The sequence below is a fragment of the Mesocricetus auratus genome, unplaced genomic scaffold (assembly GCF_017639785.1).
Source record: "Mesocricetus auratus isolate SY011 unplaced genomic scaffold, BCM_Maur_2.0 Super-Scaffold_100022, whole genome shotgun sequence".
Lineage (NCBI taxonomy): Eukaryota > Metazoa > Chordata > Mammalia > Rodentia > Cricetidae > Mesocricetus > Mesocricetus auratus.
The window spans coordinates 11,189,710-11,211,012 of NW_024429203.1; the positions used below are offsets into that span (position 1 = coordinate 11,189,710).

At 42.9% G+C, this 21,303-nt stretch overlaps 1 protein-coding gene across 2 annotated transcripts in view; it reads right to left on the reverse strand.

Moving 5' to 3' along the window:
- The window catches only part of Tmem45b (transmembrane protein 45B), a 40,935-nt gene that overhangs the window by 5,426 nt on the left and 14,206 nt on the right, over positions 1-21,303 (reverse strand). For both annotated transcript variants that reach the window (XM_005084439.4, XM_040730114.1), the window contains exon 2: positions 577-776. In XM_005084439.4, the coding sequence (XP_005084496.1) occupies positions 577-760 (184 nt within the window). In that variant the 5' untranslated portion in view covers positions 761-776. The remainder of the gene's footprint in view (positions 1-576; positions 777-21,303) is intronic.

A 21,303-nucleotide genomic window follows, 5' to 3' on the forward strand; every position in this document is an offset into this window, starting at 1 on the left:
GGGAGCTGGGATTGACATGTGAAGCAAGCCTGTTTCTAATTTAAATAAAAATAAATACATAAAAAGGCAAAAAAAAAAAAGATCTCCTTCAACCTTCCTGTTGCCTGCCTCCTTGTGGGTACCCCTCTTGGCAAATGCTTGCTACTTGTGGATGGAAAACATGCCAGTGAGGTGGTTGTTAACCACTCTGAGATCTAGAAAGAGACTGTTTGGGGAAAGATTATTTATTTTAAACTAAATCCTATTTAGTGCTTTCCATTGCTTTAAAAAGTTACCACCCCTCCATTTTTATTTGTATTTTCTTATTTTCACATAGTATTTGTTCTGTCCCTGCAACTTCTGTAGGGCAAAAACTATGGTTTATTTGGTAGTTTTTCATAGTGTATATAATGTAAGGGCCTATTGGCTATTGACATAAAGCTTTTTACACAATGGTAGTAAATTAAACAGACTAGCAGTCATGTAAGATCTTAACCTGTTATCCATGCTAGAAGACATCTATTTCACAGGATTCAGGAGATAGGTTGAAGGCTCTGGGTGTGAGAGGAGACATGGTAGACAAAATTCTGTTCTTACCAATGACTGCAAACAAAGTTTTGATTGCACCTTCAATCATCTCGATACGCTGCTGCTGCTGGCTCAGTCTGTTCTTCTTCAAGCCCTTTTGATGAAAGTACTTCAGTGGGTACTTCACTGACCACCATAGCCCAAATATCAGAAAGAAACTCCCTGGGAGAGCGTGGCCCTTGAAGTTTGCCATGAGTGTTTTAGGACACCTAAAAGATGGAGACAATTAGGTAACTGAGTGATGAAGATATAAATACACACACACACACAAACACACACACATATAAATACACACATATATATAAATAAATACACACACATATATAAATACACACATATATAAATACATACATATATATAAATACATACACACACATATCCCTGTGTGTGAGAGAGACAGGGGTGGGGTAGGGGGGAGGTGTGTGTGTGTGTGTGTGTGTGTGTGTGTGTGTGTGTGTGTGTGTGTGTGTGTGTGTGTAGAGGTCAGAGAGCAACCTCAGGTATTGCTTCTCAGGAGTACCAACCACCTCATTCTATGACAGGGTGTCATTGGCCTGGAACCCACTATGCTAGCCAGGCCAGCCAGTGAGCTCTGCAGATCTGCCTGTCTCCCTAGCACTCTGATCACGGGGATATACCAACATGCTCAGCTGCTTTACAGGAATGAAAAGTCTTTCTACTCCATATGTAGTTTGAACCCGTCATGGTAGTACATTGCATGTCTATAATCCTAGTACTTGGGAGGTAGAAGCCAGAGGATTAGGAGTTCAAGATTATCCTCACCTTCCTAGTAAATTAAAGGCCAGCCTTGGTACATGAGATCCTGCCTCAAAAAAAAAATCCCCTTCATATTTTGGCAAGAAACAAACTAGATTTCAAATTATGAGCCACACCAACAAGGATCAACTCTTTATGTGAAAAGCCTTTAAATCAGCATAACTTGGGGATAGAGAGAAAACCACTGACTGGCCCTGGGGCTGTGTTAAAAAAAATGGTGTGGGAGAAATGGAAGACCGGTAAGTATTGAGTTTAGTGGAAAAATACCTTTATAGGCATAGATGTGAAGAGGAAGTTTACTCTGTAAGCATTTTTTTATGTCAAAAAGGTGAAAAGGGAGCAGGTGAGAGGGCTCAGCAAGTTAGGGTATTTGTACCGAGCCCATGACCTGCGTCCAATCCTGCTGGAAGAAAACCACTCCCACAAGTTGTCTCCTCCAAATGCACACCATAGCACATATCCATGGAAAACATGAGTGTAATTTAAAAAATGTAAGAGCTGGAATGGTAACAAATCAGGAAACTGGCATCTATACAATGGAAGTCAGTTACATTATAAAGCCCTTACACATTTTTTCAAGTTCAAGGAAATTTATTTTGTGTGTGTATGCGTGTTTTGACTGCATGCGTGTCTAAAAGAAAATCTGATTCTCTGGAACTGGAGTCAACAGACAGTTGTGAGCTGCCATGTGGGTGCTGGAAATCAAACCCAGATCGCTGGAAGAGCAATCAGTACTCTTAATCGTTGAGCCATTTCTCCAGCCCCTTTACAAATTATTAAGGACAACCAACAAGAGACACAATTTACAACAAAAACAAGCTGATGGTTGATCCAGGGATTGTGTAAGTGCAGGCAAAATGCCGTGTCTGCACAACTGGGAAGGTGTGTTATTAAAACTCAGACATGATGTGTTTTTATCCCACTTATCAAACGATGAGTGCTAGCTAAGATTTATCCTGAAGAAAGTGTTATTTTTTCCCTAGGAACATGAAGGATGGGAGAAAGAATCTTGACACAGGCACGCAGGCTCACTGTTCATGTTTACGATGCATAATGAACAAACAATTCTTGACGGTTTAAATTCCTCAGAACCAGCAGTGAAGCTCAACATTTTGGTAAATTCCTGCTCTAATCCTCCCTCTCCATATTACCACTTTCTCTGTGACTGTCAGGGGTTGACAGGGCATCCCCCTACCTGGTCTTTTAACCAGGACAAAGGAAATTTCTCCGTGTCTCATACAGACCCTTCTTGAATGTCTTTGCTTCCTTTAATGAAGTAGATTGTTTAGCCATTGCTGTCACTGTCATTTTATTCTTAAGATGGGGGCTGCTGGGTGGCGGTGGCAGAACACTCTTTAGTCCCTGCACTTGGGAGGCAGAGGCAGACGGATCTCTGAGTTCAAGGCCAGCCTGGTCTACAGAGTGAGTTCTAGGACAGCCAGGGCTACACAGAGGTCCCCTGTCTGATGGGTCAGGGTGTGATTGGAGCTGTGACACACACCTGACTCATGCCCTGTACTGTACTGCCAGGCATGGTGACTGGAGTGGTGGGGTGGGACTGTTGACTCAGCAGGGGGCCTCTTTCCATCTGGTTTCTTGTTGTTGGACTTCTTGGTTTGTTCTTAAATTGATTTTCTGATTTCTTTATCAGTCTGTTCTACTGTAGCTTACCATGCGTCCTAAAAGCAGTTATTTGGAATTGTGTTCTGGTAATTGATAATGCTCCATTTCTTTGGAATGGCTTTTGTGTGGTGCTGCTATGTTTCTTTGTCATGCTAAGTTTTCTCTTGCTTTCCTACATTTGAAGAATCAGTCACCCATTGGCTTCATTGACTGTCTTTGGGAAATGAATGCCTTCCCCAGGCAGTCTAGCTCCTCATATTCATTCATTCATTCATTCATTCATTCATTCATTCACATTCTCTCTCCCATATCTCCCTCTCTATTTTCCCCCTCCTTTTCTGTGCATGATGTATTTACATGGGTGTACAAAGGCCAGAGGTCAATGTTGGTTTGCTCCTGCTTCCTCTCTCCTCCTCTCCCCCTCATTTCCTCCTTTCTTTTCTCTCTTTCTCCTCTCTCTTTTCTCTCCTCTCTCTCAATAAGGCTGGGGAATCTTGCAAAAATAGGCAGATCATCTTAGGGGGAACCTTTACCAACTCAAAAATTCATCTCACGTTAGCAGTGAGGACTCAAGTCTCATGCATCACTCCACCAGGTATTGTCTATACTCATAAGTTTAAGATAGCCCTTTCTGGGTTTTTTTTGAGACACAGTCTGTCTTCAAACCTGGAGTTCACAGTTTTAGCTAGTCTGGTTGGCCAGCAAGCACCCAGGATCCACCTGTTTCAGTCTCCGGTGTTGGGGTTGCAGACAATGTCCCATGCTGGCTTGTATGTGGTTGCTGTGGTTCACACCTAGGTGCTCACGTCTGCAGCACAAAAACCTGAACAACTGAGTCATATCCGTAGCTCCTGTATGACTGCTTTCTACCCTGCAAAGCCAGGCAAAGCACTAGGGTTTCCCTGTTTGTTCTCCTTAGTTCCCTGACGTGCTGATGTTTGTAGAGTGATTCTGAACCTATGCCTAAGCCCAACAAAAACTTTAAAATCACTTAAAACATGAAGATTTAAAATTTTTTCTCTCATACAAAATATCCCAATCCACAGTTTCCCTACCCTCCTCCCGGTCCCCCCCCCAGATCTACCACCCCATCTCCTCCCAAAAAAGAGCAGGCCTCCCAAGGACGTCAACCAAACAGCACAATATACAATAAGACCAAGCACAAACCCTCACATCAAGGCTGAGCAAGGGAACCCAGTAGGAAGAGAGGGGTCCCGAGAGTATGCAAAAGAGTCAGAAACACCCCCACTCCCGCTGCTAGTAGTACCACAAAAACACCAAGTCAACAACCATAAGATATATGCAGAGAACCTATCATAGACCCAGGCAGGCTCCAAGATCGCCGCTTCTGTCTCTGTGAGTACCTATAAGCCCTGCAGTTGATTTCACAGGCCATGCTTTCCCAGTGTTCTCAACCCCTCTGCTTCCCACAACTCCTGCCTCTCCCAAGTGCTCTACCACTGAACTAAATCTCCAACACCTTCCCCCTTTAAAAAAATTATTCTATTGTCTTTTGTGGGAAATGGGGTAAGTCCTGAGTGAATGCATATTGTTTACATGAGCAAGGCCTTTTCAAGGACCCCAGTGCCTTGGATGCATGGGAATGGCTTTCCCCTGCTCTGTGTGTGGATGCTGACTACAGAAAGTACGGTTCACAGCTTCCTCCTCCCAGGCATTTACAACCTTAGATTGTTCCCCCACAGAGATCTAGTTAAACCCACTTCCTTGTTCAGCTGTGTACAATAACCCTACCCCTCCTCCGTTCAGATGTGTAAAATAAATGAGCTGAGTTTTCTGGCTACTCTTGGTACAATTCCATCAGAGCACATGGCCCACGAGGTCCAAGCTTTTCTGTATGGGTGTCATTTCTTCATTTCCCATCACCCCAGTTAGATCAGGCTCTAAGGCTGTGCAAGGTCATGGCACTTTTGATGTTACTAAGTTACTTTCTGATTAAAAAAATCAATCATTATGCCAGGCGTTGGTGGCGCACGCCTTTAATCCCAGCACTCGGGAGGCAGAGGCAGGCGGATCTCTGTAAGTTCGAGACCAGCCTGGACTACCAAGCGAGTTCCAGGACAACCTCCAAAGCCACAGAGAAACCCTGTCTCGAAAAACCAAAAAAAAAACAAAAACCAATCATTATAATTCCTCTAAATGAGTCCTGCTGCTTCTCAAAATTTCCTTGTTGACAGTAGTTTTCAGCCATGCCACTGATAATATATTTGTGTGAAAAGATCTCTGTATGCTTTGTGTTTGTTTTGAAGTGGGGTCTTGTGTAGGACAACCTGGTCTCGAACTTAACATCTGTTCTCTGATGCTGGTGTCACCACAGATGCTCATCACTATGCCTGGTTCTTTGGTGTTTCTCCCTTTAAGAGTTGATGTTGGTTGAGCTTCTTGGGTCTATAATGTAAAGTTGTTCATAAAGTTTGGAAGGTATTTCATTTAGTATTTCTTCGTTCTCCCCTCTTTCTACTTTTGGACTCAGGTTATATATATGTGGGGAAATTTAATATTTTTCTGATGAGTTGCTGGCTGTTATTTGTTTTCATTCTTTTTAACCCCATCCTCAAGTTAGATTGCTTTTATTAATTTTTCCAGTTACTTGTTTCTTTGTTCCCTTCTTTCCAGTCTACCCCATTTTCCCCTTTCCCTCCTCTTTCTCTCTCCTCCATCTCTTTTTCTATTTCCCCCCACCTTTGAGACAGGTCTCACTTTATAGCCCAAGCTTGTTTTTAACTTATCATCCTCCTGCCTCAGCTTCCAAATTTCTAGGACCACAGTTGTGCATTACCATAATGCCCTGCTCTAATGAGTTCTTAACTTTGGCAATTATAGTTTGCATTTCTCTATTTAGGTGTCCTATTTATTGAGTCATTTTCATTATATTTTCTTTTAATCCTTTAAACAGTTTCAGTTCTCTGAATGTATTTAAAATAGCAGCATTGAAGTCTTTATCTACTAAACACAGCATTCAAGCCCTTTAGAATTTGTTCCAACTTCCTTTGTCTTTGATTTTTGGAGTAGTTCATAGTTTACTGTTTCTATGTCCATTTTAATTGTAGCAACTCTCAACTGTAACTCTAGTGATTTGCCTAAATTATGGAATCTGTCTCCTGCATGATGTATAGATTCCATCTTAATGCTTACCTATAATTCTTATTCTTTCATTTCATAAAGGTTACACCTTTATTTTTCTAAAAAAGATTTATTTATTCATGTGCTTTATGTATACGAGTGTTTGCATGTATGCCTGCATGGCAGAAGGGAGCACCAGCAGAAGAGGGCACCAGATCTCATTAGAGATGGTTGTGAGTCACCATGGGGTTGCTGGGAATTGAACTTAGGACCTCTGGAAGAGCAGCCAGGGCTCTTAATCGCTGAGCCATCTCTTCAGCTCCATAATGAGGGTTTTTGAATCTTTTTTTGTTCATTTGCTTTCTTTTGAGATGTGGTTTCTCTGTGAAGTCCTGGCCATCCTGGAATACTTCCTATAAACTAGCTGGCCTTGAACTCAAAACATTCACCTGCTTCTGCCTCCCAAGTACTGGGATAAAGGCATGGGCCACCAATGCCCCGCTCATTTTTATTGTCATAACAAGTTGTTTGGAGCAGTCAGCCAATTATTTGGTAGAGGTTTGCTTCAGTATCTTAATTCTGCACAGCATCCTGTCTGTGTCAACTCATCTGTATATGGGTTGGAGAAAGTCAGCTTTCTTGTCTTCCTAGACCTTCACTTGTTGCTGGAATTTCCCAAGTGTCCTCAGCATAGAGGATGTGTAGAGAGATTGTCTCAATCCTTCTATGTAACTTTATTGCAAAACTCTCCTTGCTAAATTCCTTGTTAGCCTGGTGCTCACCATGAGTGGGACTGCAACGACGGGCTAGCAAAGCTGGGTTTTTTTTTCTCATTCTTGAGTATTCATTATATGTTCATTTCTCATGCTCAATAAAGCCAAGAATTTTTCAGCTCCTCAACCATCACTTGGAATTTAGTCTTTGTGTGCCAGCATTTTCATGGTCAAGATGATCTTACTTAAAAGTTATTGACTGAGCAAGTGATAAGCGTCTATGGGCATAAATATTCTTACATGAGCATAGACACTTTTGAAGAGTAAATTCTCAATTTGTTGCTTGTAATTGGTTAGTTTCTGATTCTATGAAGTGGTTGGTTTTTACAGATTTGTCTAGTTTTACACATTATCTTCCTCCCCTCTGTTTTGCATATCTTCGATCTGATACATCTGCAAAGCCTCCTTTCATTCTTTTGCTTAATGGTTAACTCAGATTCTTGTTAAGATCAAGCCTGTGATACTCCATTTTTATTGGCTTTAAAGGTGCAGAAAAACCAGCTGTGGGAATGCATGGCAAGCTTCTCCTTCTCCCTGACCTTCCTCATTTTTCCCTGAATAGATTATGTAAACTCTGAGTCCTTATCTGCATCTGTGTACTTGGTACCAGTTTGCCAAGCACTGCCCTTACCTTTTAATTGGTCTAAAGTTCACACTGGTGCAAGGCAGGCCTGCATGGGAGGCTGAGCACCCTGAACTGATTGTGGGTAGAGATGGAGGGGGGAAGACTTCTTCCATTCACAGGTTAATAGATCACTTTGCTAGGTGAGCTACAAATGGGAGAGTTTATAGAGTGAGTCGATTTTAGTAAAGAAGAAACCAGGCAGCGACTAACCTAACTAGAAAGAAGAGATTTCTAATAATTTGAATAACTGAAGAGGTTAAGGTCCGAGTGGTCTTCTCTCTAACTGAGGTATCCTTCTAATATCCTGTTACCCTCTAAAATAAGGGGAAATGGCTGCTTCATTAAACAAAATGACTCCTTCGCTTAGTAAATTTTGCTTTCTTCTCAGTATCATATGTGCACTATGTATTTCAAGTAAGTACCAAATAAAAAGCAAGTACTTAAGTGATGTGCTTGATGATATACACAGGAAGAGGGGCTGATGCACAACAGAACACTTCCAATAGAATAAAAGATCCACCAACAGGGAAACAAACACAAGAAGATGCTTTCACAGAGGGACATCCCTAGCTTTCTTATTTCAATACATGCACTAGCCTTTTATAGTCATGTGCTATGTGGCAGGATCAGGAAGGGATGCATATTTTCAAGGGTGGCAGCATTGAGAACTTGCCCAATGGTTTAGGCAGTGGTTTCTTTCTGTTTCATTAGCTAGGGAGTACATCACAGCTGGAGTGGTGGGTTTGGCCTGATTTTCCTGTACTCCTTTTCACTCTTTTCCCCAATTTGTAATCCTGAACTCCATGGATGAAAAGGTACAAGATGAGAGAGAAAAAGGATTTTCTCTTGGGTTTTGGCTTTGTGTTGGTCCAGTATTTCCTCACTGTGCCCCAGATCCCCCGTTTTGGAATGGTAATGTATATTATGTGTCATTGTATGTAATTTCCTATTGGATTTTACATGGAATCACAGTTAAGAAATTGCCCTGAAGTCTCTTCAGAAGAGACTTTGGACTTTTAGACAAGGTTGAGACTGTGAAAGACTGGGGGCTTTTGAAGTTAAGCTAAATGCATTCTGCATTATGATATGGCCATAAGACCACCAGGGTCAGGGAGTGGAATGTGGAGGTTTGAATGAGCAATGCCCTCCATAAACTCTGATATTTGGGCACTAGGTCCCTTGTTGTCCCTGGTTGGTAGTGCTGCTTGGGGGAGGTTTAGGAGGTGTACCCTTGCTATAGGAAATATGTCACTGGAGGCAGGCTTTGAGAGTTTATAGCATCACCCACTTTCCTCTAGTTTGCTTTCTGCCTCGTGTTTGTGGCTGAAGTTCTGATCTCTCAGCCCCCTGCTTTGACTGCTTGCTCTCTTATCTCTCCCACCATTATGAACTAACCCTCTGGCCATACAACCAAGTAAACTCTTGTCTTATAAATTGCTTCTGGTCATGGCATTTTATCACTGCAATAGAAAAGTAAGTGATACACTTATCGATAATTTTATCACCACTAACCACCCTGGGCTAGGGTCAGAATTCAAGGCCTTGTACATGATAGGCAAGCACTCCACAGAGCTACATCCCCAATCCTAATAGTTCCTTTTTATTGTTGAATTGTTCACTATGTGAAACTAAACTGGTTGTAAACAATGTACTAAAGTGGGGACGGGGTGTTGAACAAAAGAAATTTGTTTTCTTTCAGTTTCTGAAGATTCAAACCCAAAATAAAAGTTGTGATTTTTGCCTGGGACCTCTTTCCTTAGCATGTCTTTATCGCATAGTCTTCCTTCAGTGTGTGCTTGGGTTCAAACATTCCTGCTACAAGAACCCAAGTTGTATTAGATGAGAGCTCACTCAATGACCTCATATGTAACACAACTGCTTTTTAAAGGCCCTATTGCCAAACATCACTTTCTAAGGTACTAGGAATCAGGACTTCAACACAGGAATTTGAAGGATGTGATTTATCTCATTACATCCTAATTCTCCCTTCAAATTCATGCCTTCTCACATGCAAAGTGTGTTCACCTTGTCCCAAGAGTATTGAAATCTTAGCTCATTCTGGCATTGTGGTGGTTTGAATGAGAATAGCCCCATAGGCCCATAGATGTGAGCACTTGGCCATGATGGAGAGGCACTATTTGAAAGGATTAGGAGGTGTGGCCATGTTGGAGAAAGTGTGTTACTAGGATGGGCTTTGAGGTTTTGAATAGCCCATTCCATGCCCAGAGTGCCTCTCTTCTGTCTGTTTGCAGATCTTGATGTAAAACCCTCAGCTCCTGCCCCAGCACATGTCTGCCTGTGTGTCACCATGATGACAATGGACCTAACCTCTGAAACTATAAGCCAGCCCCAATTAAATACTTTCTTTCAGAAGAGTTGCCTTGGTCATGATGTCTCTTCACCACAATAGACTAAAACAAGTCTCAAGTCCCAAACCCCAGCTAATCACCTCAGTTGGTCCTGGGTAAGACAGAACTCTGCTCCACCTGTGATGCTGTAAAGCTAGAAGTCATCTGCTTCCTAACTAGGCATGGAATGGACATTACCATCACAACAGGAAGGGCCTTAGAGAAGAGAGATGTCGGTCTCCAGTAAGTCTGAAAACCAGCAGGGCAAACGCCCTTAGATTTTAAGGCTTGAGGGTACTTTTTGGCTTGATGATGACAGTGGCTCTGTCGTTTGGTCACTAGCTGAGGGATCCTAGCCTTCTGAAACTAGTATGGCCTCATCTTCTAAAATGTTAGAAGTAGCTTTGCCAGTTAGAAAACCCAGAATGTCCAGGTAGCTTCTAGGCCTTCAGCAAAGAAGGCTGTGACTAGGGCAGAAAAACAAAACTAAGCCCCTGGCAGACAGGGTCTAAAGCAGCCTAACTACATTAGCCATCCTCACTCCCCTATCTAGTGTCTGTCTGGTCTGTGTCATGTAGCCAAAGGCATGCATGTCCCATAGCACAGATCTCACATTAACCAAGGCTGATTCCTCGAAGTGCAGGACTTCCCACTCCTTCCCGATGTTTAGGAGTAGTGAACTGGCTGGTTTTATGTCAACTTGATACAAGCCAGAGCCATTAGAGAGGAAGGAGTCTCAGTTGAGGAAATGCCTCCATGAGATCCAGCTGTAGGGCTTTTTCTCAATTTGGGATCACTGGAGGAGGACCTGCCCACAATGGGCAGTGCCTTCTCTGGGCTGCTGGTCCTGGGTTCTATAAGAAAGCAGGCTGAGCACACCACGGAAAGCAAGCAGCAGTGCCCCCGCCCCCGCATCAGCTTCTGCCTCACTTTTTGGTCACGGTGTTTTGCTGCAACAACAGAAACCCTAACTACAACAAGCAGACACCTTGATTTTTCTGGCAGAACTGAAGCTTCTTGCCTTGGACCCCCACCATGATAGCTGCAGTGTTAGTAAATATCTTGGCTGAACAATGTGACTCTTGAGTCTCCGTTTCTCCTCTCCCTTCCCCAAACTAAGACAGACAGACAGATCACCCTGTGGGAGGCTTGCCCTTGCTGTGTTCCCTACGTCCATCTTCAGGCCTTTTGTTCGGCTAAGAGCTTGAGAGGTAAACCTCAGTGGGTCTTCCTGGGCAGGGGGCTTCCCTACCCTCACTGCTGTGTGCTCCTCTTTCCCTTACATGGGCTTCTTGCCCTTTCAGCCAAAGCTTTTTACTTTTCCCCATCAGGGCTCCTGCCCATCTCTGTCTTTACCTGCTCCCCATCAGGGCTCCTGCCCATCTCCGTCTTTACCTGTTCCCCATCTGTGCTTCTTGCCCTTCCCTGGCCTCTGCCTTTGGGTGGTGAGTTTCTCCAGGTCTCCCCTAAGGACCTTGGGCAATAATCCAAAACCGACCATAAACCAAAAACCATTAGTCCTGCTGGCTCAAAGGTTCTCTTGATCTTTGCTAAGACCTGTTGATGTACTGAGCTGCTAAGAATTCAGCTTTGGTCTCCTCTGTGACTTGGACCTCATTTCCAAAAGGGAACCTGAAGCCACAGACCTATTTCTAGACCTGCTTGAATTGAACCTAGGCCCTCTGGAAGAGCAGTCAGTGCTCTTAACTGCTGAGACATCTCTCCAAACCCTTACAAAAGTTTCTTAAATGTGTTAAAGATGTATAAAGACATCTTAAGAGGGTTCATAAAACCTCCAAGCATTATAGACCTTGGCTATAGTCTAGGCTGCCCTTTAGAAATTGATGTTATACCCTAGAGGACACTAGGTACTTGAGTCACAGAACATGAAGATATAAAGCTAGTACTCATTTGGAAGTTTTATCCCTACTTGCTAGTCTTCATAGTGCTGGAAAGTGCTATGTGTACTACTGGAGACCAAAACAATCACCAGTCTCATCTGTTGCTAGAGTTTCTTTTTTGGCCAATGGTGAGGGCTTCTTATTGGCTAGCTCTGTCTTAATTATTAACCCATTTCTATTAATCTATGTATTTCCACGTGGTCATGACTTACTGGAGAATGCCCAGATCTGTCACTCCTTTGGCGGCTACATGGCGCCTCCTTTCTGCACCTCTCTGCCTTCCTTTCCCAGAATTCTCCTCATCTCCTATCCCCACTTATCTTCCTGCCTCTATTGGCCAAACAGTGTTTTATTCATCAGCCAATAGGAGAAACATATACACAAGAGAACATTCCCCATCACTCACCCAGCTGTGAACCTTTAAGCTGCATCAGTGACTGACCAGACAAGATAGGCCCACTGATAAAATAGGCTATGCATGTTATAGGAGCAACTAATAACCACTTCCTGATAGACTCTAAGGCCTGCTCCATGAGATGGAATCAATGTCTGACAGGGTTAACAGGGCCAAAAACCTGTGGCTAGTTAAGTCATAGGCTCTAAGGGAGAAACTAATACTATTATAAAATGGCTATAGTATTATGATAACTTGTAATGACTTATCACTATACCTACAAGTCAATGCATCTCGACCCTTATCAGAGACATTCTACTTGTGGTAGATGGCAATTAATGAAGAGATCATGTGGTGTTCTCAGCCCTAGATGGGATGTAATTTAAGGAAGGCAGCAAGAGAGAGAAAGACGCTATGTGACATGGTTCAAGCAGAAGGGTTTTGTTTTTTTTTAAATTAGGGGAAGGGATCATAAAAAGGGGAAAGGAGCCAGGCAGTGGTGGTGCACGCCTTTAATCCCAGCACTCGGGAGGCAGAGGCAGGCGGATCTCTGTGAGTTTGAGGCCGGGCTGGACCGACGGCCTCCAAAACAATACAGAGAAACCCTGTCTCGTAAAAACCAAAAAAAAAAAAAAAAAAAAAAAAAAAAAAAAAGGAAAGGGGGGGGGAGACCAGTCTCCAGAGACAGGAGCAGCAGGAGAGAGAAGAAAGAGGGGGACAGAGGAGGGAGGGGGAAGGGAGAGAGAGAAAGGGGAAGAGGGAGAGGAAAGAGAAGGGTGGGAGGTGGACAGGGCCCCTTTAAAAGGGAACATAGTAAATACACACAGGTGTTGCTCTAATGGTTGCAGTTGAGGGTGTATCCTGTCAGAACCTCAAGGACAGTACAGTACAGATGCCTGAATGCTAACACATATCACACCCCTTTACCCAAGGCCCAAGGGATCCCAAAAGAGTGGGTGGAAAGGTTGTAAGAGACAGAGGTGCTGGATAACATCAAGGAAAGCCTTTCCAGGCACAGCAGTACAGTTGTGCATATTAACTCACAGCAATTATGATAATGTGTACATGACCTGCTCAGGCTCAAGCCAGACAAAATCCCAGCACAGAGAAGGTAACATGGGCAAACAGAATCCCACTACTGGTTGAGTAGCTATTGGCATTTGTTATTTGCTGGGACAGGGAAAGTTAGTTTTCCTTAGTGATATCGGTTGCCCACACTCCAGGGCAGACCTTACTATTTCAGGAATAGTTGGGCCACCCAAACTGGACTTGATCAAAGTGCTGGGGATATGGGAAGAGTTGGGAGGGTAGGATAGAGAGCATAGATATGGTCAAACATATTGTATGAAGTTCTCAAGGATAATATTATTTGGAAAAAATAAAAACATCTTGAGATTTATAATCTTAATGTGTTTCATTATATAATTTTTCTTTTATGGACAAATACCTTTATGCCTTCTACTTTAATATTCTGCCTGTGTTTATGACTGCTAAGCATTGGGAAAACATGTGCATATTTGTTATAGGAACTCATTCAGCCAGTAGCCTTTGGGGTACCGGCCCATTAAGGTGTGAATGGATGGGGGGCAGAAACATGTTCTCTCTCTCTTGGGTGGTGGTCTCGGATCAGATCACAGCCTCCAGTGCCTCGGGGCAGAAGACCTCGGTAGTGCTATACAATTAATTGTGAGTGTTCCCCAAATAAATATTTGCTATCCTTTTATTTGGGCTTTAGTGGACTTCATTACTCCTGCCCACACAAGTTACTTTCTTTGGTTCAAGTACAATTTTCTGAATTATAACTTAAAATACAATTATTTTATTGAGAAAAATATATTCTCAGGATAAGAAAAATATAAAAAAGAGAAAGAAACCATCATATAAAAAAAGAGATCTAAAGTCAAAGATATGAATTTTTCCCTTAATTGCTTTGCCAACTGCTTTTACTTTCTGCAACTGCTGTCTTGCCTCCTCGGTTTTGTCTAAATCAAATCTAAGGAATAAGCCTTGCTCACACTGGAGGGCATGGAATAACATTTGGCCTCTGCACGCATAAAATGTGACATTTGGCTAATGGGAGCTATAAACTAAAGTTCTCAGAAAAATGTTGTGTCAGTCAGTGCTACACATTCAGTGATGGGACTAGAACCTCAGTGGTTGTGGAGGGCCAGAGCATTGCAGACCAAAGTATCTTGGACTTTCTTAGCCTCTTGGTAGTTTTATCTATCTATCTATCTATCTATCTATCTATCTATCTATCTATCTATCTATCTATTTTTGAGATAGGGTCTCACTGTGGAACATTGGCTGGCCTGGAACTCACTCTGTATACCAGGCTGGCCTGGAACTCATAGAAATCTACCTGCCTCTGCCCTCAAAATGCTAGATTAAAGACTTGTGCCGCCATACATGAGTCTTTTCAATAGAGCCAATTTATCTCTCTCTCCATGTGTGACTAACTTTCCTGTGACAGCAACTCTTGTGATGGAAGGGTTAGGCAGCTTGCCTCTAACAAACAGTGCACTCCTGTAAACCAGCAAAAAGATAAGAAATTCCTTTTCAGAGGATACCCCAACCAAACAGATAAATGATGATTGATTAGGATGCTCTGAGATGCCCTGTTCTATATAGTCTTTGTGGCAGACTCCTTCTTAAACTATAGCTATTCGTTAGAGTTTGCTTACTTCTCAGGGTGGAATCGTTTGCTTTGTTTTGTTTTTTGTATGCCAGGGTTCACCTCTGCATTTAGACATCGTGAATGTCATAAAAAAATCTTCCTTTGCCATTTTTATTCCCTCCCATGTTATAATTATTCAAAGAACCCAACACTTAGAGGACCTAACCAGCCAATGTGCTTCTCTTTTAAAATTCTGTCTGCCTTTGCAGTCTGTGTGGCCCACTCAAGGCTGGGGCTGCATACAACTGACATGAAGTCAAAGTAGACTCTGATCGACACCTACTAACAAGGAAGTGCACAAGACCAGTAGTTCTAGTCCTCTGACAAAAACAAACAAGCAAAGGAGAGTTGAGGCAGTACCTAAAAGTGTGTCCCATTCACGTTGAACACAGAGATTTAGTATGAAATGGAAGAGGCTGTCACCTGTAGGGAAAGAACTGGCCTGCCAATCCCTGCCAATTAATTGTTCTGACATGAATTCTAAAGCTACTATATCAATAATGTGGAGCTAACTTTAAAGAAAACAATGACAACCCTAATAAAAACCATCTTTACAACGTGAAGTAGGGTGGGTAGGGGGGTAGGGGAGGATCTGGGAGGAGTTGGGGGAGAGGAAAGAATATGAGATGCTGGGTAATCATGTCATCACTCAACTGTGCCTTCAGTCCTACCTTAGCCTTTGGGGAACTGTCAGGATTTCGCACGTGGCCTCCCCGTTTTACAATTCCACCAGTGATGTCGGAGGTCTCCAGTGTGTCTCCACAGCCTTCACAGTGCTTAAATTTGTGTTTTAAATTCTTTTCCATCCTAGAAGGGCATGAAGTTGTGTCTCACTTTTGCTTTGTTTCCCAAATGGCTGCTATTTAGAATCTGTGTGTTTTTGATGTACCTATGTACGTGTACGTATGTATGTACGTATGTGCGCATGTCTTCTTTGGAGAGAACTCTTTCAGTTATATTGTCCATTTATAATTGAGTAGTTATTTTATTGCTGAATTTTAATATATTTTGTCAGAGAAATGACTTGCCAAATATTTTCTTTACTTATGTAGGTTATATTTCCAATTTCTTAATGGTATTCTTCATATATGGAAATTTTTATTTATTTATTTTTTGAAACACAGTCTCACTGTATAGCCTCAGCTGACCTGGAACTCACTATATAAACCAGGCTGGCCTTGAGCTCACAGAGATATGCTGGCCTTTGCCTCCTGAGTGCTGGGATTAAAGGTTTGAGCTGCCACATATGGCAGTGTTTTCTGTTTTTTTGTTTTATTTCCTATGTTCAAATTTACCTTTTGTGAAATATTCCTGCTAGTATTCAGGCGTCTGTACTGGCCTGGGTCTCTGGTGGGGCTCTTCACTTCTGACCATTCCCCTGGCGGTGAGGCTTCCTTTCAAATTGAGTACAGCCCTTTTCTCACCTAGCTTTTCTCGAAGTCCTGGTACCAGGTGACGGTGTCTCACTCAGTCTCAGAGCTCTTGACCTCTGCCCTTTGCATGTCGACTCACTGGGTGGCCTGTGACTGTCTCAAAATCCACCCTGGGATGCTAGGAATTGCAGAGCTTTGGATCTGACTTCTCTGCCTCACTCATGGGAGCTGTGTCAGCATCTATACTTCCTTGCTCCCACTGGGATGTTTCTTGGAGACCCACTGACCACTCCTAATCAGCTACTGTTGCAGGACCACCAGCTGCTGGCCAGAGAGCTGGAGGCGCAAGGCTACCAAACATGTCCGGGTGATGTTGTGGTGATGGGAAAGGATCCAGTGCTTTAAGCCCTGGGGAGTCAACTTGGATCCACCAAGAACAGCATTTTGCCATGTCCAGGTGCCACCTGACAGTCCCACAGAGCCTGGACAGTGAAGTGAAACAGTCAGCTGCTCCAGCACCCCAGCTTTCCCAGGTGCCCCCCCAAAGATGAACGACCTGCCCCCCAGGTCAGCAGGAAGTAGTCTTGAGAACACAGCGTCCTCATCCCTGCCCTACCTGCTGCCCCTTTCTAACTCCTTGCCTTTTTATAATAAATAAAAAGGGAGGGGATGTTAGTATTCAGGCATCTGTACTGGCCTGTTCTTGGGGTTCTAACAGGATATGCCCTCAGCTGCAGCCACTAACCACCTGTACATATTCACCATATTAAAGGGCCCTGCCCACATCCCATCTTTCTCTCTCTGCCTCTGACTGTTTCCCTCCCTCCCTCCCTTCTTGTTCTCTCTCTCTCTCTCTCTTTGTCTCTCTGTCTCTCTCTTTCTCCCCTCCCTCCCCCTCTTTCCCTTCTGTTGCTCCTATCCCCTGAGGTTGGTCTCCCCCCCTCCCTCTCCCTTTATGTGATCCCTTTCCCTAATAAAGCACCCCTCTGCTTGAACCTTGTCGCGTGGGTCTCTCTCTCACATGCTGCTTTCCTAAATTACAACGATTCCTTTACGCTGTATGAATATGTGTCACTGTGATTGTTTTAATAAGGAAGCTGACTGGCCAATAACTGAACAGGTTGAGGTTAGGCAGGATTTGCAGACAAAAAGAGTGCGTGAAAGAGAACAAAGAAGGAATCTTAGAATCTTAAGGAGACTCAGAAGATGGATTTGCTGTACTGAGAAAAGGTACCAAGCCACATGGCAGAGTGTGGATAAGAGATGTGGTTAATTTAAAATGTGACGGTTAGCAGCCAGGTGTTAGTGGTGCACTCCCAGCACTCGGGAGGCAGAGGCAGGTGGATCTCTGTGAGTTCGAGGCCAGTCTGGTCTACAGAGTGAGTGCCAGGATAGGCTCCAAGGCTACACAGAGAAGCCCTGTCTTGAAAAACCAAAAATAAATAAATAAATAGATAAACAAACAAACAAACACATAAATAAAATGTAACAGCTAGCTACTAACTGAGCTAGTAACCGAGTATTTATAATAAATAAAAAGTCTCAGTGTGGTTATTTGGGGACTGACTGTTGGGACAGAAAAGTCTGCCTACAATCTTTGCTTATTTATTTGTTTATTTTTTGCCTTTGATGTCAGATCCAAAGAACAACATTTAACCAAAGGTCATGGAAAAGATCACTCCTATCCTTTCTTCTAAGTTTTATATTTTTAGCACCTATATCATGTGGCTTATTCATTTTGAATTGAATTGACTTTTGGATGTGTTGCAAACTGAGGTTCCAGTCCCCTTCTTTCATGAAAATGTCAAGGGTCCCAGCCAACTGTTGAAAAGATGATTCTTTCCCTCAATGTCTTGGTACCTTGTTTAATCGTCTACTGTCTCTCTCTCTCTCTCTCTCTCTCTCTCTCTCTCTCTCTCTCTCTCTCTCTCTCTCTCTCTCTGTGTGTGTGTGTGTGTGTGTGTTTGTGTTTATGTGTAAGATAGAGGACAACCTTGTGTTTCAGTTTCTCCTTTAGCCTTGTTTGAGATAAGGTTTCTTGTCATGTTCTCTGCATACCAGGCTACCTGACCCTGTAGTTTCCATCTTTACTTCCTATGTCTCAATCATGTCTGAAGTCTGTGTGTTTTAGAGATCTGAACTCAGGTCCTCAGGCTTGCGGGTTAAACAGTGAGCTATTTCTCTAGCTTCTATTCTTGAGAGTGGATTTTGTGACTCTGAGGGGCAGGCCTTGCTTTTAACCTGTTCAAGCTGTGATATATCATTAGTTAAGCCAGCATGACACACATAATAAAACTTCTTCTAGAGTCCAGAGAGAGTGAAAATAAAGGGAGGATTCCTGTCACTCAGGGGGAATGACACAAAGACAATAGCCAGGAAATGTCTCAAAAGCTTCCTGGAAAAACAAGCAAGCATTAATCAGTTTATGTGGGAAGGGCCCATGCCACTTGCAAAGCTCATCAGATATTAGCAGCTGATGATTGATACCGCAAATCAGTGCAGATATAATATTACCTACTTGCATCAATCCTTGCTCTCTCACGGGCCCACCAGTTATTAAACTTTGAAATTTGGGACTTGATAAAAGTATACTGAAAGGTCAAATCAAACAGACAGGGTAGTCATAAATGCCTAAGAGTCTGTGGAAAAGTATCTACACCAACTCACACGGGGCCTGAGAGAGAAGACGTTCAAGTGAAGTATCAAATCAGAATATGTGCATCTTATCTCCAGAAGGCACCTGGGTTCCTGGAGTTTCCTTTGAGGGTAATACAATCATAAAGCATGGAATATAGAGTGTCAGACGTATACTTAGTTTTGGTTTTTGCCACTTTTGCTGTAAAACTCTTTGGTCAAGTTTCCTAGATTTGTGTATCTCAGCATTTGTAAAACAGGGACTCACTCTGTATTTGTTTTCTCTTTGCTCAGAGTGTCTGTCATAGACAGTGAAGGGGAGGGGGGCTTGCTTTGTGATTCAAATGCCTCGTCCATCCTGGCAGGCAGGGTGTGGCAGAGCTGAGAAGTTCAGATACGGTGTGCTGGGCCGCAGAGAAAAAGAACGCCTGCTCTCTCCTGGCATCCTTTACCCTTTCATTTTACCGGCGCTCTGGCCCATGGGATGGTGCCATGCACATTCAGTATGACTCTTTCATGTCAGTTAGCCTGGTGAAATGCCACCCATTGAGTTGTACCTTGAGTGCCTCAGCGATTCTAAATTGGATCTACTTATCAATGAAGAGTAGCCATCACACCTCCATCTTTGGGGGAACCTTGTGAGAATTAGGTAAAAATAAGTAAGAACTAACTAAAGTAAGTGCTTTATAGATGGGCATTTTCTCTTCAGTCTGGTGATTTTTACACCTGGTCCCAGTACCAACGGGGAGAAACCTAGATTTCTATCCTCAGAGCAATATACTTGCTGAACTAAAACTGCTGTGTATTGCTTTCCAGTAGATGACCCCACAAGGGGAACAAATACTGTTTCATATCATCAAATGATGGGGGAGGGAGTGTCCTTCTGTATATGTGTTTCTCTTATTGGTTGATGAATAAAACACTGTACAGTAGCAAGGCAGGAAGTATAGGTGGGGCTACAAGATTAGGAGAATGCTGGGGAGAGGAAGGCAGAGAGAAGCTGCCAGGGAGACGCAATGTAACTGCTGAAGGATTATGGGTAAACCATAGCCTCATGGCAAAACATAGATGAATAGAAATGGGTTAATAATTAAGAGAGAATTAGCTGATAAGAAGCCTTTGATCAAACAGTTTAATAATTAGTATAGTGTCCCTGTGTTTATTTGGGGCTAATGGCTGCAGGACCAGGTGGGACAGAAACTTTCAAATGCCAAGAGGGTGGAGGCTGAGAATATTTTTGTAATGGGCATGTAGTATACATTTGGTCTGTTTGGTGAAGTGGCCATAGTATGCTATGTTGCTTCAGAACATGTATTTCTAGATTTATTTTTATTTATGTGAATGCATAAGTGTCTGTGTGAGTGTGTGGCCTGAGGAAACCAGGAGATTGTGTCATACCCCTTGGAGTTGTAAATACAGGGGGTTGTGAACCACCCTGTATGGAGACTGGGAACTGAACCAGGATCTTTAAGAGCATCAAGCACTCCTAACCACTGAGCTATCTTTTCAGCCCCAGAATACATATACATTTGACAGGAACTCAATATTTTCTGTTCAAGTTCTATCTGGAATAACTCAGTCTTGGGGTTTGTTGTCTTGCACTCATCTGGAAACTTCTTAGTAACAGAGTGTAGGTGTGGTGAGGATAATCTCTTGCTCACTGCATAATTTTCCTATATGGCCATGGTTGTAAAGTCGACTAAGGTCTATCCCTGCTCTCAGCAGTGTGACCATTGAAGTAGGTCTAGAGATCAGTCCTCTAAAACTTGGCAGCTACTACCACCTTTCAAGAACAACACATTTGGAAGGAGTAAGACTGAACTTGTTTATCATTTGGAGCAAAACTACCATGAAGGCTCAGTTCCTGCCTAGTTTGATAGTTTGATCTTGGTCCCCGCCCCCCTCAGCTAAAGAAAATATTACATTGAATTTACAAAGCGCAGTGATAATTAAAAGATCTCTGTAAAGTCATCAAGTCAAATTCCCAGGCTGTGAATATACATCTCTCCGAGGCCCTAAACTGTCCAGTTCATTTGATCACTTATGGGCTTTATAGTGTTTGTCTGTTTTGAGACAGGGTATTATTATGTAATCCACCAGGTCTCGAACTCACCTAAGTGGCTTTGGACTCATTCCGTGCTCCTTTTCCTGCACATTACTTCTTTTGGTGTAGACTTTTTTGAGTTCTTTGTTTGATTCTGTATATTAACCCCTTGTCAGATGAATAGCTGGAAAAGTTTTTCTCACATTCTGCAGGTTGCTCTGCTAGTTTTTTTTCTTTTTTCTCAATGGTCATTTATTATGGGTAACCCTACTTCCATTACCTATTCCCCTTGTAAGAGTACATGGCTATTGATTAAGTATCACTTCCATGATGATGAGTCCTATAACTTTGCTTCCAGCCTGACACTCTGCTAACGTGGCAGATACATAGAAGCACATAGATGTTTCTTAACCCCTTCAAAGTCAGTATGTCCCAAACCAAACTCACTGTCTTTCCTGCCACCAAGTTGGCTTCCCTTCTCATATT